Genomic DNA, 19,132 nt, shown 5'->3' on the forward strand with positions numbered 1-19,132 from the left:
GGACTTCAAAGGGAGCCAAGCTGTCGATCTGAGCTGTGCAGGGAGCTGCGGCCCACACATGAAGGAGCGGTGAGCTGTGCATAGAACTCGTGCACAGATGATGCCACGGATCGGCCGGCACGAGGCGCCCGTGAGGAGCCGCTGTGGGGCGGGGGGGAGGCGGGGCCGCTGCCGGGTCGCGCCGCTGAGCTCATCGCGCTGCGCCGCACGGAGCTGTACGGAGCTGTACGGAGCCGCTCTGGGCCTCACCGAGGCCGGCAGCCCGCGGGTGAGTACGGGGCTCCTTTAGGGCTCCTTTGGGCCTTTCCTCGCAGCGGAGGCCCTCGGTCTGACGCGGCGTTGCGCTGTTCTCTCCCCAGATGTGGGCTGAGGTGTTGCTTCTGCCCTGCAGGGCCCGGCTCCTTCCTCCTCTCCGGCTGCGGCACCGCGCGGCGCGCACCATGAAGCTGCAGTCCCCGCAGTTCCAGGCGCTCTTCACGCCGGGGCTGCGCAGCGTGGCAGGTGAGTTGGGGTGGGCAGCCAGCCCTTGGCGCTCCTATGGTCGCTCCGGGCCCATCAGCAGCTGTTGTTATTGATTGTGTTCCCCTCCTTGTGTCAGAACTGTTTGAGAAGAAGAACTACGAGCTGAGAATCGCAGGAGGCGCCGTCAGGGATTTGCTGAGTGGAATGACGCCTCAAGATGTGGATTTTGCCACCACGGCTACGCCGGAAGAGATGAAGGAGATGTTCAGCTCTGCTGGCGTCCGTCTGATCAACAACAAAGGGGAGAAACACGGAACTATCACTGCCAGGGTTGGTTTGCAGTCGGGCTGTGGGTCTTCATTGTGTGGCAGGTGGGGAAGCTGATTCTGTGCTTCTCAGGGCTCACCTTATGTATCCTGCATGTTCCTTTGCTTCTTAACCTTCTGCAGTAAGGGTAGCTTGAACAGTTATATGGACACAGGCATTATTTGGAGGTATTTGTGAGCTTTGATGTCAGTTCTGTATGGAAGCATCATATGTGTTTGCATACAGTTGGTGCTCAAGCCGCCTCCATGCAAACCAACACAGGGCAGGGAGATGTATAGCCTTGATACTTGCATTGATGTTGAGTTTCTGTGGGATTTCCAGCTCCATGAGCAGAACTTTGAGATCACTACACTTAGAATTGACATCGTCACTGATGGACGGCACGCCGAGGTGGAATTCACCACCGACTGGGAAAAGGATGCGGAAAGGAGGGACCTGACCGTCAACTCCATGTTCTTAGGTAAAATGCTTTCAGAAGTAAATGTGTCGATAAAGCGCTGCTCTTCAGACCGTGGTGGGGAATTTTCCCTCTCGTGATGGATTCTTTTATAGTGCTGTCAGCCAAAGGCTCTGTACAAATACAGTGAGCCATTGGTGCTCTGCTTTTTCAGTAGGAGTGTTTATTAAATTTCTGCTTTTACGCTTTTTCATCCTGTAGGTCTGGATGGGACGTTGTACGACTTCTTCAATGGATACGATGACTTAAAAAACAAGAAGATTAGGTTTGTGGGAAAGGCAAGTGCAAGAATACAAGAAGATTATTTACGAATCCTAAGATATTTCAGGTACTGGCTTTCACTGGGAAACGATAGCAATAAGAAGTACTTGTGATGGCTGATTGGAGGTGTAGAAACGGAGTTCCATGGAGAAGGTCTTATTCCTCAAAACATGGTGAAAGAAAGAAGCGCGTTTTGGCTTCTGTTCTCTCTGTGTGACCAAGAATCATAGAACCATAGAATCACAAGGTTGGAAAGGACCCTCAAGATCATCCAGTCCAACTGTCCTCCCATCATTGTTACCACCACAAGCCACTAAACCATCTCTTGTAGCTCCTCATCCAGACGCCTCTTGAACACTGCCAGGGTCAGCGACTCCACCACCTCCATAGAAATACGCTGTCCTTTGAAAACAGTCTTTACAACAGTTCTGTTTCAAGTATAATTTAAATATTGAGTTTATTGATGGCCAGTTGTTGCCATGTAACCAACAGAAGTGCAGTTACTTGCCCTGAAGCTTTATGCAGCCTGGGAGACGGGGAGGAGAGTGAGTCTGATCAGGATTGATTGATTTGCTTTGGGCGGTGTAACAACTTAACACAACTTAACTGATCTTGTGCCTTTTTCTTTGGAACTGAACTTCTTTGGGCAGGTTTTATGGAAGGATTGCAGAAAAAGCTGGTGATCACGAATCCGACACACTGCAGGCAATTAAAGAGAATGCCAAAGGTTTGGCTGGGATTTCAGGAGAAAGGATTTGGGTGGAACTGAAAAAAATCCTTATCGGAAACCACGTAAATCATTTGGTTCGACTTCTGTACGAGCTGGATGTCGCGCAGTACATAGGTAAAGTTAAATGACTGTAAGTGATACAGGAATAGGAAAACAAAGAAGTTTGCTTTTACCTTTGTTAGCATGCTGGTTTCTTACTAACTAGCTCTTCATTGGACTTTCTCCCCTCAGGTTTACCAGTTAATGGAAGCCTGGATGAACTTGACAGAGTCAGTAAAAATACTGCAAACCTGTGTCCGAAACCCATGACCGTTCTGACATCCTTGTTCAAGGTGAAGGATGATGTAACAAGCCTTGATTTGAGGCTGAAAATCTCAAAGGAGGAGAAAAACCTTGGCTTCTTTTTGCTGAAACACCGTGAGGATTTAACTAAAGCGACGGGTCCAGAACCACTTAAACCGTATCAAGACTTCATCATGGATGTAAGTTGACTTGGTATTGCTGTACTTGGCTTTTAAAGTAACCAGGAATTTCTAGACAAGGTCCTGTGAAACTGTGGCCTATTCATGCAAATACAGCTATGGACTGAGTGTGCTGTACTGTCGCAATAGGAGTTCTCCTATTGCATTGTAAGATGGGATTTGGACCACAGGGGACTCCAGTTCCAGATATGCAAATCAAATCCTTTTAGTTGTATATTCAGTGCTATGCATTCTTCACAATGTACTGTTAAATACACAACTTCTTCCACTGTGAATTTCAAGTCAAGCTGAAGTTCTGTACTTCCATTGCAGTAACTGAGAGTAGAGGTGTAAGATGTCCGTCTCAGCCGCATGGACTTCCTTCCATGGGGAAGATATGAGCCCCTCTCTGGATGTAGGCTGGAGTTAACGGCTAAAAAGCTAGTCAGTGAAATTCACAGAGTCTGCAAGTATTTGCTGTGCTCTCCAGGCTCAGGCTGAGTTTTAAAACTGATGAGACAGAGCTCCAGTCAGTCAGTTCATAAATCCAGGTTATGGTGCAGAAGTAAGTTTGCTTATAGGGCACAGTGGTGGACTACAGCACACAGTCTGACTTGTTACCTCGTTTCTCCTGATCCATCCTCTCCTTTCAGTCTAGGGAAGCAAATACGATATCGAGAATATTAGAACTTCTGAAGTACCAAGGAGAAGAGCAGCTTTTAAAAGGAATGCAGCAGTGGACTGTGCCTACTTTTCCTGTCAGCGGCCACGACTTGCGGAAAATGGGTTTCACTTGTGGAAAAGAAATTGGCTCAGCACTACAGCAGCTACGGGAGGAGTGGAAGAAGAGTGGGTACCACATGGATAAAGAAGAGTTGTTAAGTTGTATGAAGAAAGTGTAAAAGTTGACAATAAAGGAGGAAACATTTTGTGCTATCGTGCAGACGTACTGTAGGATGGGATGTTTGTAAAACATGTTCTTCAAAGTTGGTTGCAATAAAAATGTTCACGTGTGTGTGAAGGGAGGGAAGGGAAAGGACTACTGGCCTTCAGTGCTTGGGGCATCTAGAACCAGCCCATACATGCAAACACTTAGCTCATATACACGTACTACACATACCCTCAGTGGTGCCTCTCTCCCAGCAGCGGAGGGTCATGGATAAAAGGCTTTGCTGCAACTAACAGATAAAAAAGAGATGAAAACTTACCCCACATCTACATCGGTTTGAATCAAATTGAGTTTTATTCTTTGCAAATTGTTTGCAAGCAACGAGATTTTCCTGAAAACTTGTCCCAAAAGGCAGACAGAGGAAGAGTTAAAGCAGAGAATGGGCTACACCTTCTGCAGCTCCTACAAAGCAATTAATGGTGATCAACAATGAACAAAATGAAGTGCAGCGCGTACAAAAATAGCATCATTATTACAAAAAAGGAACAGCTAGAACTGTTAAGAACAAGTGCGTAAATATCCTGTCCTCATTCTACACAGTCATCAAAACTAAGCTATATGAAAGCTTGCAATATTACAGGCTCTGATTGTATGACATCGTTATGCTATTGCAGCAATACTACAACAGGGCAACCCCCTGTGGTTTCCCCCCACCCCAAAATGCCTTTAATCCTTTCAGCAGACCCAGCAAGGCCATGGCTGTGCCACCAGCACCGTGGCTGCGTAATTCCCAGGTCTCCCATAATAAGAGGAATTACAGTGGAAGAAAACCTCATTTGGCAGCAGCCAGCACGTTAATTGGATTAATTACGGCATGAAGCCACATGCCAACCACCGAATGCAGTGAAGATAGCTATTACTGTAAGATATGCTGATTTTCTTTGTACTTAGCTCTCAAAAGCTTATGATGGCCATATTTGCCAGTAATAGATTTCCACAGTCCCAACATTCTAGTAGTTTTCTCTCCAAAAAAAGGATAAAAGAAGCATAGAGAACATTCATCAACATATTGAGCCTTTCACGACTCTACATCCACACTGAAGGTCACATGCTGGCTGGGCCTTTTGCATTTTAACTGCCAGCTTCACCATGACAGGATTCCCCAATTTTGCAGCAAGCTGAATGACACTTGCTTTCAGCCTGCAAAGTCACAGACTTACAAATGGGAAACAACTCACAGAAGGCTGGGCAGATGAAAAAGTCATCAACACTAAGAAAAAGTTGGTGCTAATTTACTTGTGAGCTGTCTCACTTGGTAATATTAGCTACACTTGACAATATATGTATACACACAATACCAAAAATATGCCTATTTTGTATTTCAGCATTGTGAACATAATGCCATTCTTAATTCAGGCCATCTGAAAGACTTAGGCAAAACCCAAAACACCTTGAGAAGTCCAGAGAGAGCTGAGAAAATGATCATCCTGAAGGCCTCACTCACTGAAAGCAAATGGCAGAAGATACTTAAGCACCTTAGCATTGCCCACAAGCCCTATTGAGGGTAATGGGAGCAAGAGATACTTGAGTACCTTAGAGGAGAAAAAAACAACCCAAGCCTACAGCTAAGCCATGTGTGGCTCTGTGTGTGTGTGTCTGTGTGCAGGGAGTGAGGGGGAAGCTAGGTGTGATTCTAGTGGCTATCTAGGTACAGAAGTTTCACAGTCTCACATACTGCTCCTTATTTTAGTCTTTCAAAAGCTTATTACATAAACACAATGAATATTTTCTTTCCATAAGAAAACGAGTGCATTCACCCCCTGTTTTTTCAGAGTTATATTCAAAGAAGTATTGCTTTTCACAGTTCACTGGCAAGTCAGAGTACTGCACAGACAATTAAATATGGTATTAAAGATGCCTATGGAGAAAACAAAAGTTATTACAGAAGCACAGAGGTAGAAGGCTTCGAAGAACTAAACCTGAGTTACACAATCATCAGTTCCTACCTACTTAGCATAATATCCTAACAGCCTTTCAGCATCTGGCATCTGGATTTTTCTTAAGCTGTACAGTAACACACACTACTTAGATTAGATCAGATCATACCTGTCTTGCAGAGGTCTGACCTTAGCCTCTCAGTGCAGTAATCTGTCCATGCTACACGTCTGATGCAACTGGGAAGGAACAACTACTGGGTTACATCTTCAACCTTAAGCATTATTCCCATAGTATTTAACAACGCAAGTTCTTGAAAATGCACAAGAAGAAACAGTGAATGCAATAGCTTCAAGGTAAAAAGTGTGTATGTACACTCACAAACTGGAGAAATTTTGCCATTTTCAGGTTTGGTTTTTGTTCTGAGGGGAAAAAGAACAACAACCAAGCAGTAGCAAAAGCTGCTCCATTTTAGCATCCATTTCTGTAGCACAGACAAAGTCCCAGGAAACAAACTAACTGGAAAAGAGTGGGGGGGGGGAGGGGGAAGCACTGTCAGTTTGTTTCTTTAAGGTAAGGTGATAAAGTAAAATTTTACCTTATGATATTAAAGCACTGAAGGAAAAAGATATGCTGAGTCTCTTATCAGAACAGGTATTAGAGAAAAATCTCCAGTCTCAGGGAATCCCAGGCATGCATTCCTATAAGCTGATCTCCCATTGAAATTGCTGTGAAAAATACAAAAACTACATTCCAAAGTAAACCACAGTAAATAACAATGTCTTTCATGTTCTGGGACTGACCAGTATATTCTGTATAAATAATTTAAAATTTAAAAGGTTTCTGAAGTCAGAAATGCTCAATATACCAGAGAACTTCTAAGGACCAAATACAATATAAGCTCCTTTCAAAGGGCATTTTCTGGCATACTTGTTCTAGCTGCACCCAGCAGCCAGCTCTGCCAGTTACACCACTACTACTGACATCACCAACACAACATCCTTCAGCCTTCTACTCTCTTCGATGGTTATTCAACAAACATTTCATAAACATCACGAGATTAAAACTGCGAAGTTAGAAACAGGGATTCTCATCAAAAACACTTTTAAGTAAGGGAAATATCCTGCAATGAATTACTGGTATCTACCATCACATGTTGCATAATTATACTCTATTTCTTTCACTGCAGGCTGATAGCAGCAAACATTTCCTGAAATGAAAGTTCAGACGAAGTAGAAAGTTCAGAGTCAAGTCTGCCCAAATGAACTGATTTCCTGGTGTCTCGTGCCACCTTCTCTCCACAGCTGTCATTTTTAAGAATCAACCTTCAATTCTCAGCGTCCAAAAAACAACAGCAACGTGGATGCACGGCAAAGGTGAAGCTTTCTTTGCGTGCGGCTGCGAGTTCTTGTTTTGTTAGTTTTTAAGTGAGCATCAAAAGCAGAACTAAGCAGATGCATCTAGGAGACAGAGTACTGCCTGTTCATCTCCAAAGCAAGGTACTGGATTACAAGCAGAGTAACGGAGATCTGTCGTGGCCCAACTCATCCTCTGCTTCTGGAATCCGAGGCAGGAGAGCAGACCGTGTTAATCCCCAAAATTTTTGTGGTGACATTTCCTTTTTGGTAGCTGTGAACTTCCATCCCATATGGTTCCCACAGATTCTGCACTGGGCTATTGTCCAGGCATAGCTGTCAGAAACAAAGAACAAGAAGCCTTCAAGGAGAGAAAGTACTTAAAACATTCAGGGTAGAAGAATGTTTCCTGATACTGTGATTTGGTAAAAAAAAAAACACAAAAACACAAAAAAACTCACAAAAATAACCTATGAAGAATGGTTTGTGGAACTGTAATTCAAATATAATTTGACATTTCAGCTCTTTTAAAGAGGTAAAGTATTTAAAGTCTTGAATGTATGCCTGAAGCATGCCTATCTAAAGCAAAAAGTCACTACCAGGCAAGGATGGCATTTTGGCACAAGACCATTCATAGGCAGACTTCTACATCTTGACTTAATACTGCTATTCTTCCAGACAGCGAGACCACTTAAAGGCATTCAGTGGTAATCAGATTAAGACAGAGGTAGTATACATTACTGTAACCTAAAGTGACTACTTTAGGTTTTAAAATAACCAAACAAACAAACCAAAAAACCTCAGTAGAGTAACTGCATTTGTCGTTTCCCATAGTTCGATAGAAAAGTTTGCAACCAACTTTATGTATTAACAGTTAAAGAGTATTACCCAGGAAACCAGCTGTGTTCTGTTGATGGTCGTCCACTGAGATTCAAGTTGCAGGCTTTATATACAGTAAGGGTTTCATGGATGTAACCATGAGGATTCACATATGCTGCCATGGGTCCGCATAAGGACAAACTGTAGAAGACAATTAACAATTCTGTCAGACTTCAAGAAAAGGTGTTTAAACACATATTGCCCAAGTTAGGATTACAGCATCCTCATCTTCAGCTGCACCCTGCCCAGCTGTTTGTTAAAGGTCTCAGAGAACAGCTGGTAGGATGTTTTTATGGAATCCACCCAATTTAAGGCTAATAATGTTTCTCTCAAAACCCAAGAGCCTGGTATACAAAAAACTGTGAATCTCTATTATGTGCTTTATTTGATTAGGAGCAATAAACTCACCTGAATATTTCATTCTTGGTTGTTATTTCTGTATCCTGGCATTGCTTACAACAAAGGGACGTACACTTCGAAAAGAAGAAATAAGAAAAAAAGAGAGTAACTTCACTCATCTCCAGGTACTTGTCAGCACTGTGGCCAGTAACAACATTTCTCTTCCATTCTCTGAGAACAAACTTTGTGCTGATCCCTTGGTTTATCTGGGCAGCACTCACTTACAGTCTACTCTTTATATCGAAGGATAAAAGTCTGTATGTGTTTTACTTACTCGTGGTATATCTGTACACTCTTTTAATCTTAAAAAATTCTGAGTATGCAATGAAAGTCAAATTGCTGAGATCCTTAAAAGCTACTTCAGAAAAAAGCCCAACACAGAAAAGGTAGAATGAATATAAATGTAATCATTCTTCTAACATTTGAGAACACTGTAGATCAATTGTCCTAGATTTATCAAGACAAATACATACGCTGCACTGACCTTTTTCTTAACTATGATGACAGAGTAATTTATCCAATACAATTTATATAAAGCAGAGCCAAACAATCCATCACCAACATTGCCAAGAAATAACCATTTAAATCAGCTTCATAGAATGCTTTATTATGACTTCTCAGGAGGTGCATCGTGATGAATGTATTACCAAAACTCTCACTCTCTAGTCAGAAATTTGACAGTGAATATTCCTACTACCAACTACCAGACAAATTTTATCTACACTGATGACTCTTTCGGTGTTTTCTCTTTGGAACACGAATAGCAACCGGAACTGCTATTGGAAATACTGAAAGATATTGCCACTGTTGTTCCTAAAACATATGGATTCAACGTTATATAACACATATTATATAACAGTTTAATATATGATTAAGCAACGTGCTATGTAAAAATAAAATGATGCAACCTACACTCAGAGCATTATATGACCATGGAATGGCGAGTAAAACGATCTCGTTTTAAAACATCTTTAAAAAGTTATTGCTTAAGAATCAATATATGTCTTTTGCTAAAAAATCCCTTCAGTCTAAGATTTATACTCAATAGCTCTACAGAGATTTATCTTTTGCCACAAAATGCATCAGCCTTCATAGTACAACACTGCTTCACTGCAGTACGCTACTCTGGCAATATGGTGTTCTGATGTTCAAAAGGTTGGTAACAGCAATACTGGACTTACAGCACCATCTCTTGGAGAAGGCACTGTAGCAAGGTGTGAAATATGAATTTAACAAAAGCAAAGAGGATTCCTGCTGCAAAATAAATCTAGAATTAATGTAATTCCCTTCCTTGAGCCCACCTTTTCAGGGCAAAGGAGAACTACAAACTCCCAAGTTCACTTTCCAGAAGTATTATTTGTTACAGGAGATGGTAAGTCCCTTTTTGTTTTCTAATGGTGGTGGGGAGAACAGTATTAAAGTAAATAACAGGTATGCCAATACTCACTTTGTTCATAATATCTAATTCACACCGAAGCCGCTGAATAGCGCTACCTATTTTAAGCAACTGTATGCGTAACGCATCATCGATGGGCAGGCAAGCAGCAACTCTGTAAGAAAAATCTAGAAATGAGAAAGTAGCAGGCCTGTTAGAATTTAAGAAAGAAACAAACCTACCAGTTCTACTCAGTTACAGATTGAGAGCTAAAACATAGCTTTATAATGGACTTTCAGAGTTCATCTCTGTACATCCAAAACAGACACCTGCAGAAAATTTTAAAATCTCATATGCTTTTGGTTCTTGTTTTCTTGTGAAACATTTAAATCACATTCCTCCTGTAAGGAGCACAAGAAAGCTTTATTTCTTTTACAAGAAGTGCTTTAGAAGAACTGGAGGATATTCACTTCTTTACAAGTTCTTAACAAACCTAATGACATCAGCTACATTGACTCAACTAAAGTCAAACTTCAGAAGTCAGAAATGGACTGTCAATAGAAAGTAATTATCCAACTCTTACAGCTTTAGGACTATTTTTTTTTTCCTAATTCTACTTCAAGCTCAAAGCCAAAGATCATACCTATTGGGTTTGTTGGAAGAGACTCATCTTTAAGATTTTCATCCCATTCGTGTAGCTGTCTCTTGACTCTTTCCATCAAGGTTTCCTTTTGTAAGAAGAAAAGCCTAATTTAAGCACACAGGTATTTCTGTTTTCTTAGAAAAAGGAAGCAAAATGTACAGGAAGCTATTTTCCTCAGTAGACATTCTTCTAAGTCTTAAATGCTAACTACAGACACTTTATACCTCCATGTCTTAAACTAAGAACAAGATGGGAAATGTGCAAAAAACAACCAACAATAGTTCTAAATCTCATCTGAGGTAAGTACATAACTATTTAAACTCTAGACACTTACAGATCTGGGCTAAGCAGAATTAGCCTCCTCCATTTCTGACCCTTCATGTATTAAATGCACATTTCTACACAAGCATACGAAGAAAAGTACAAGCTTTTTAAAAAGCAAACTAACTCCAACAGGAAAGACCCACCTGCGGCTATTAAGGGCTCTGCTGGTTACGACACTCACCTGGATCATGTGGGACAGAAGGTCTATTTTTCTGCTCCAGGACAACACAGCAAGAACCTGAACCTCGGTCATCCATCCCCAGTGCACATTCAAGCACCAGGGAACAACTATACAAAGGGGAAACCTTTACTACTCTTACCAGTAAACTACCAGTTATACCCTTCTTTAAAAGCACTTCTGAGCCAACAAAATTAAACTTAATATTATCCAGTAAATAGATATAAAAAATGAAGTATATATTGTTTGGTAATACTTACAGCATCGTATAAAGAGTAAAGCCAGGGAGGCCAAGATGTCAGACTGGCACAGTGAAACTTCCTCTGAAATCGAAATCAGAAATGATTTTTATTTAATATGAGCAGATTTTATCAACAGGTGTCTCTCTTTTGCTTGTATAAACCAGGTATCTGATTACATAAAGACACAATAAATAATCACCATCACTACCAATATTTCAAGAGGCTACTGAAACACTTCTCAAGTGTGGTGAGTGCTACAACTTTTGAACAAGATAGATGATACATGGATCCTCTCAGAAAATCTGTCTCAGCAATTTAAGTACTTCTACTACTTTGGAATAAGAAATCACACCTTTCAAAAGAATATCTAGAACCTAGATGGTTGAAAAATGTAAGTGCCATTTGGTAGTGCATCTTCTTCTCCATCAGTTATTGATGTCCACAGCAGTTACTGACTATGTAAGGTGATGGAAGTTCTTCATACCAATTCATTCACAAGAATAAATACATAAAATGAAAGAGAGATTAATGAGCAATACCAGGTATCTTAAGCTGACAAAGAAAAATCCAAAGAATATAGTCATATTTTTAAAGTGGAAAACTGAAGTGCTGCTAATTAGAAATTCCAGAAGAGGTTTTCTCACAACAGAACAATTACCAATGAAGAAAACTGTTGGGTTACTTAAAGTCAGGATGTTTTTCTGATATACCTACAAAAAAACATTTGCTGTTTATTCCACCAATGCTTCATTATCCATAAGCTTTAGTAATTAGCATATCACTGGTGTGTTTATATATAAATTATTAAACAAAGGAACACGCATTTCCCTACTGTTGATAGCTGATAAATAATCACACAATCTGTTACAAAGAGAAAAAATAAAAAACAGGAGCTCGGTATCCAGCATCTCAGTTGTGCATCCACCTCTGAAGACAAACAGATGGAATTTCATACCATGAAAAACAGTAATAAAAGCCAAACAATTTGCTTCCAACCTTCTGATACTTCTGCCACCACTGACGAAAAGCTCGATCCTGCCACACCGTAGGTTTTGAAGAAGGAAATATGTGACATCGGCTGAGAGACTGCAGCTGTACTGCTGACATTGTTGGAGGCAGCACTCGCTCGGGAAGGATTTGTACTTTAGCCTGTTGGATTCTGATAAAAGAAAAAAAAAAAACAACACAGAGATATACACACCTAGAAGAGTATCAAAAACAGATTTTACTGCTTATCAATACATGGTACTACAAAATTTAAGCAGGCATCTAATAAATGGGATCTTATGTTGTACTAACATAAATCAAATGACCTGAGGAAACAGGCAGCGTATTAACAAACCAAGCACATACTGCTCTAAAATATGGACTCACACCCTCAGCTAACTGTGCCGCTAGCTGACTGGACTTGGGTGCACGCTGAACTTTAGTACACCTAAAATCCAAATAAAAGCAATGAATTATAGATTCTTCTATCTATTCTTAATATGCCTCTAAAAGTCAGAATTAGCTGCTTCCCAAATATTTTTTGCATTGGCCTACAGAACTTCAATATTTTCAGCAAAAGTTACTTGCTTTTTTTTTTTCCCTCTCCCAGTTAACTTCCTTTTCCATGAGATGCAACAGGACACCTACATGCTTTAGAGCACAGGTTAGCCATTGGGATTGTGGCAGATGGATTTAAAGTCCGACTGACAACAGCTACACAACACTGGATTTTCAGATTTCTGTCTCCTCAAGTTACCTTTGGCAATAAACTGTCAGCTATTACATACCTAACTCTCAGAAAGGAAATTTAGCTGAAATGCAGTTTGCTATCTTCAAACCACAAAAGCTGATGTGCTTAGCGAGAGCTCAAAATCAGCAGAAATAGGATACAGACTCTGATTGTCCTTTAATATCCCAGCATCAATCAGGTCACCTATTCCACTGTGTCTGATAACAGTTACACAGCTACCAAGAATACTACCTAGAAGGAATGAATTTAATTTTTTTAATAGTATGATGCATGAGAAATCTTGAAACATAAGATGCATATCATTATTTTAAGGGTGATTTTATGTTATACAAAAGGAAAAATAAGCAAGAGAAGTCACTTATTCCTCCATTATTATTACCAGCCTCCAGTCATCCTGAAGAAAACCACCCCTCTTGAGATCAGTTACTGTCCTCTCCATATCTAAATCATGCAGCTGGATGCTTCTGTACGTTGTTCAAGCTCAGCATTTAGAGATCACTCAGAGTAGAAAAAGGGCAAGCATCTTGTTATTGGCTGTATTGTCAGACCATTGCCTGCAGCAGCTCAGAGATGCAACTGCACATGAAGTTCAATGGACCTAGTCCTGTGCAGACCTCTAGAGAGGACTTAAGAAAATGCAAGTTACTGTTTTTCAGAGGTATAGAAACTGGTATCAGGGAGGCTTTCCACATGACAACACAAGGCACACACATGACAGAGGAGAGCCTCTCCTCATTTCATATTTAGTTTGAAACATGGATGTGAAAGGTATTTCCAGCTGATGTTATTCTGAGCATCTCAGAGCAAAGTCACTACAACTAAAACACACAGCTGAAAAAGTTGCTGATTAAGTACAAAGACACAAATGAGTTAATTGTGTGACTGAAAGGCCACACGCAGCAGCAATGTAAAATCAATGTTTTGGTCAAACAAGATCTGCAGTATGTAAAATCAAATACATTATTTTCTTACCCGTCTGACTGGGTTCGTATTTCAAGCACCTTGAATCTCTGTCTTCCTATTGCTTTTACTTTGACCGTTTCAATTCCATACTCCTGCTCTTCCCTGTAGGCATATATCTCTGCTGTTGTTCCAAAATGTGCTTCCCTTTCACGTACGTTACTAAAAGCAACAGAATTTAAACAGTTACCTACCCTCCAAGTAGTACTGTTCATGTTTCTCTTGTTAATCTACCTGCACTGGCAGTAAAATCTTACCACTCAGCCTTAATCAAAAAGCTAAATGTGGTTAAATGCCTTCAAACTGCTGCAAACATTTTTTCCCCCATTTTAAAAGCTAATTCTAATGTTGGTGGAGTGTTTTTTTTTTTTCACTATTCAGTTTTATTTTAAGGAGGCAGAGGTAAGAATCTAGGAATACAAGGCTCACCAACTCTGAAAGTACCAAACTTCTTTACACTGACCTTCTAAAATAACTATTATCACTTCCTACATAATTAAACCACAGTAAATGGTGATTAAGGGGGAGGAATGTTCCCTCTTCTTTTGGCACACATGAGCCTTTTCCACTTCTCTATCATCCAATGTACCTCTACTGTCAAACCTTCATCTGTGCTTGCTTATACATAATGCACCTCTACAGCAATAAAGTTTCAAAACACAGATCAAATTTTTACATTTCAGAACAAGACTGTTGTAAGTAAAATGGAGGCAATGCATTCAAACAGCAAAATCACAAGTGCTCAAACAAGGACACTTTCTGCCTTTCTTAAACATGATGCTGCCATGGAGCTACTTTTCATGGTGTGCTGGAAGAATATTTTTGTCCAACAATTTCAAACTATAACATAGTTTTCACCACAGAACTGACTGAATCATCTGCTTCTGATCTACTATCCAAATAAACTGTGCTTAAAATACATGCTGCATACCATCAGTATACACTCGTGTATTTTACCTGTATGCAAGAACAGCAAATGTTCTGTCTTTCTGAATTAAATTCCGCACCATGCTAACCTCTTGAGGGTGAAAAAGCTGAAGAGGTAACGTCTGTCCAGGAATCAACATCACCATCACGTGGGGCAACACTGGAATCACCTGACAGCTGTCATCATCGTGCAGTGTTCTCCCGTGAAATTCTTCCATATCAGAACCTAAATACTGAACACAATAGGTCACAATAAGATCCATGATAAAATAAGAGTCAAGGTTTGTATGACAGAATTATGTAAAAACAATCAAAGCTGCTTTGAAATGCGCTTAATGGAAGATATATAGAGAAAGACATACCACATGTGATGTTGGCAAACTGGTGTCAAAATTGATCATGTTTGGCTTTTCGGCATCTCTACCCTCTTGATCTTCAACTTCCATTTCATTTTCATCCTCTTCCTCGCTCTCTGCTAATAAGCACATACAGAATATTGTGTACACATCAACCAGCACAGCTGAAGACACCGATAAGAATCAGAGAATCACAGAACTGCTTTCAATATCCCCAGGCTATTGCCTTTCACTGGGAAGTAGTTTTCCTATTGGTAAATTATTGTCTTGTTGTTACAGCAAAATCACTGCACTGTAGAAAGACTCAGAAGCAGGTTATGCATTCCTGAACAGTGAAGGAATGAGCTTTTCTGAGCAGCTGATAATACACAAAATCTGTTGGTTCCAATTTTTACTTTAGAAGTTGTTTTCTACTTCAGTTCTGAATGCCTTCTGCCTGCAACACAAGGACACCAACCAACTTGATTTCCTGCAGGAGGCTGAATGCACCACTTGACATGGTACAAAACAGAACAATGCAACCAAACCATAAGCAATCTGATGCTCCATACTCAGGCAAGCTGATGTTCCTAGACAATTTCACTGCTGTCAACTTCTCCTCTGTGTATACCAAACATGATCACAGAAGCCAGCACTGCACACACAGAAAGGCCCAAACTACAAAGGAAGGCAATATTATGACTCCGGAGAGAATTTGAGGTACAAAACAGATTACTATTTTCAAGCCATTTCTAGACCTAGGAGTCAATCCCAAAGCAAGAAGACAACTAAGTTACCTGCATGTTTTACTTTGCATTTATCTGTATAAAACCATATACATACTTAAAAGTAAATATAAAAAAATCATAATGAAGATAAGAAAGATGTGTTTCTAAAATGCTAGTTTCACTGCTGTGATGAATTACAATGTAGGCCTGTATATTCACCCAATACAATGTAATTACTGCACATGGGTGATTGTATTATTCCATCCTACTTCCTTACCCTTCAAACACCAATAATAATTATACACCACCCTAAACCTAAAACAAATGTTATAAAACCTTGCAACTTCTGCAGGATTCTCTCATCTGCAGCTGCAGAGTAATGGATAAATCCCAACAGTGCTGTTGATGTGTCTGTTTTAACTCACTAAAGAAGATCTGCACTTACAGCACTGCACACTTTGTAGGAGGAATAGCACAACCCACTGATGTCTCAAATCCAACCTGCACTCTATTCATCTCAAATAGAAGTGATCCAGCACTGCCAGAAAAGAGGTTACAGACTCTTTTTGGCATCACATTAATTAACTTAAAGAAATAAGACACCACTTTCTTCATTACTGTGAAAAAAAAAAACGAAAAAACCAACTATTAATTTCTGCATAATTTTTTTTGTGATACACAGTTAGGAATCCTAAACATTAGTGATGATAGCACTTTTAATAGCCTGTTAGAGAAAGGCTGTTCCATTTGCTTTTCTGAACACAATAGGAATCAGCAGTCGTTGATGTGAGAGCGACTGTATCCTGCAAAGTTTTGCATGCTCTTGCCAAAACTGCACCCTAAGGGCCGTGTGGTGGCAGAGGCAATCAGGAAGGCTGGGAGGAATGATGACTCATTTCACTGCAGCAGCAGAATGTGGAGAAAACACCATCCTCACACTTTGGTCACACTACAGGAGAGCAAGACAGAAGACAAAAGGAACTGTATCTTCATCACTCTGAACTGTGCACTAGTTGATGTTTTAATATCACAATTAGTGGGAGCTCGGGTGTGACCAAACTCTGAGTTCCCTCAGTGCAGGCTGGATGCTCATCCTGACCCACTGCCAACATCTCTGTGCAGCACTGAGGAAATAAAAACCTCATTTAACAAACAGAAGCAGGATAGGAAATACTAAGGCTTAAAATACACAGGCATAACATTCTCCTACTATTTTCCTTCCCCAGCAAATTACAGTGGCCACTGGCAAGACTAACTCCCCATTAGGTACATGCTTCTTCTTAAGTAACATATCTTTTCCAGTTTAGCAGGAGCTCCCTCCATAGCCAAATAACACCTTTTCAGCACGTTTCACCACACCAGCTGCATTACACCCACTGCTACTACTGAGTGTCCTCACCCACTACTGCCAAAGCGAATAACCGAGGACTTTGCACTTGTCTGAATGCCAACCTCGCTGCCAACAAGAGGCAGACAGCGACAGGCGAGGCCTAAGATGACAGCCAGAATGAAGCCCACAGCCACCCACAGCTCCGAGCAGGCAGGTCCACACAGGCCGTGAGGAGCGGTACCGGGGGAGGACAGGGCGGTACCGGGGGGGGTGTCAGGGCGGTACCGGGAGGGTGTCAGGGCGGTACCGGGAGGGTGTCAGGGCGGTACCGGGAGGGTGTCAGGGCGGTACCGGGAGGGGGGGGCGGTACCAGGCCCATCGCAGTTCACTCGGCACGGCTGTGATCTGCACCTTCTCCTCGTCCAACTCGCTCTCCCCTCCGCCTCCCTCCTCAGCTGGTGGAACCAATTTTCTCCATTAAAAGCTATATCTCCGCTATCTGATGATTGCACACGAATTTACGGCTCCCGGGCACTCTAATATCTGAGGCACAGACCCACACCTGCCTCCCCATTGCCCGTCTCCAGCCCCGCATCCCCGTCCCCGCCTGCCGGCTCCCCCATTACCAGGCACCAGCTGCAGGTGGTTCCCCATGTTATTACGGCGTTCGCCACCTCCTTCCTCGGCGGCCATCGCTGTTTACCTGAAGAGGAGCCTGGGAAAAGGGGGGGGGGTGGTGGAAGGAGGAGCCAGGCCGGGAGCTGAGGCGCTGTGGAGCGGCCCCTGGCGGCGCTGGGCCGGGGCTGAGCTGTGGGTGCCGGGCCCGAGCAGTTTCACAGCTGAGGAAAGCATCGTCCCTTTGTAAATCAGCTCTGGACAATAAATTCCTGCTTTTCTCACTAATGTGTCTTTATATTCCACTAATCAGTGTCCTCCCTTGGCCAGGAACAAAATAAATGCAGCTTATTTTTCATAATCAAAGTGTTCAGAAAGAATCCTGTTTTAAAGATAAATAGCACAAGGGCCCCAGTTGAACTGCTGAAGGATATAACTTGGTTTTTTTAATGGCTGCTGAGTTTCTCAGTTGGGATGACTGAATGCTGTGGGTTTGCTCGCTTGTTTTTTTAATGAAATATTGTATATATTTAACAAAAAACTGCTGGAAATTCTAGGACCAAAACCCAGGAATTCTTCTTTTGGATGAGATCACATCTTTGTGATGTTAACACTGCTAAGAGCTGTATTTGTGTGCATAACATAGCTCTAGCTACTGCCTTGATTCTAATTCCAATACTAGATTGGACATAAATTCTAATGTAGTCTATGAATCACCTATATTAAAACCCACCAGCTTTTCTTACAAAGGCACAGCAAAATCAGAGTGGATTATTAAGATATGTCATTTCTGTTGGGTTACATGTTATATTGGGATGTTTATTTCATTAAAATACTCTGAGGTGTGATTAATTTTAATGTTTTAACCTAATGGTCTTTGTAAGTCCATTTAATATGTGAATGTTTGGCTTCATTAACATAAAAGGTGATCTTTAGTTTTACTGTATATAATACACTGTACATATATCCAATGCATTCCCTCTTCTCCACCTACATACCTGAATTAAGCAGAATAATAATGTACTGTATTGCTGGAACAAGAAGCACTAGATGGTGCTGTAACATTCACTTTTGCTGGTTTTGTTACTTGGGAGACCATCAGCTGTGCTGCCCTGTTAGCTTTGGGCTTTCTATTTTTATGGGATTCACAGCAAACAATAGAAAAGTTTGATCTCTGACCTAATCCATTTTGAACAGGCTTTTGTCTATTTCTGCAGCGTGCTGTTTGACCACTTCTGTTTAACAAGTAGTCTGTACAGTCCAATTAGAAAAGGGAAAGTCTTTCATATGTATGCCATTGATTTCTATTCTGCCAATTAATTGGCTTGTTAAACACTCTAGCTCTAGGCAGAATTAAGTAATATATATAAGTATTTCGAAATAAAAAGTGACTCTCAACCTCAAGATAACTATTATTAAATATTGAAAATAAGAGCAGTCACAGGACAAGAAACACTGTAACTTATATATAAAAAAGCTAGTTGCAAAAAATACATGAGGTCATCTTGATATCAACAACCAGGCAGTCTCAACGTGAAGGACACTTGCCATCTCCAAATGACCAAGGAGGGTCAGCTTCGTA

General features: G+C 41.1%; 2 protein-coding genes across 3 annotated transcripts; one reads left to right on the forward strand and one right to left on the reverse strand.

The window, feature by feature from the left end:
- Positions 1-82: 82 nt before the first annotated feature.
- TRNT1 (tRNA nucleotidyl transferase 1) lies at positions 83-3,721 on the forward strand. The gene is made up of 8 exons (XM_015875252.2): positions 83-268; positions 360-501; positions 599-792; positions 1,111-1,249; positions 1,448-1,574; positions 2,158-2,351; positions 2,469-2,719; positions 3,352-3,721. The coding sequence occupies exons 1-8, from the start codon at positions 98-100 to the stop codon at positions 3,598-3,600; spliced, it is 1,467 nt and encodes a 488-aa protein (XP_015730738.1). The 5' UTR covers positions 83-97; the 3' UTR covers positions 3,601-3,721.
- Positions 3,722-3,918: 197 nt separating this feature from the next.
- On the reverse strand, positions 3,919-17,679 carry CRBN (cereblon). 2 transcript variants are annotated; one of them, XM_015875254.2, is made up of 11 exons: positions 17,562-17,679; positions 14,905-15,017; positions 14,573-14,775; positions 13,628-13,777; positions 11,914-12,076; positions 10,936-10,998; positions 10,174-10,258; positions 9,603-9,718; positions 8,165-8,229; positions 7,766-7,897; positions 3,919-7,213 (listed from the first exon to the last, which is right to left on the reverse strand). In XM_015875254.2, exons 1-11 carry the CDS (start codon positions 17,626-17,628, stop codon positions 7,030-7,032), a joined length of 1,341 nt encoding a protein of 446 aa, XP_015730740.1. In that variant the 5' UTR covers positions 17,629-17,679; the 3' UTR covers positions 3,919-7,029. The 2 variants fall into 2 exon arrangements, with proteins under 2 accessions (XP_015730740.1, XP_015730741.1); XM_015875255.1 differs by having other exon boundaries at positions 14,905-15,014; positions 17,562-17,669.
- Positions 17,680-19,132: the final 1,453 nt, after the last annotated feature.

This window comes from Coturnix japonica, chromosome 12 (assembly GCF_001577835.2).
Source record: "Coturnix japonica isolate 7356 chromosome 12, Coturnix japonica 2.1, whole genome shotgun sequence".
NCBI lineage: Eukaryota > Metazoa > Chordata > Aves > Galliformes > Phasianidae > Coturnix > Coturnix japonica.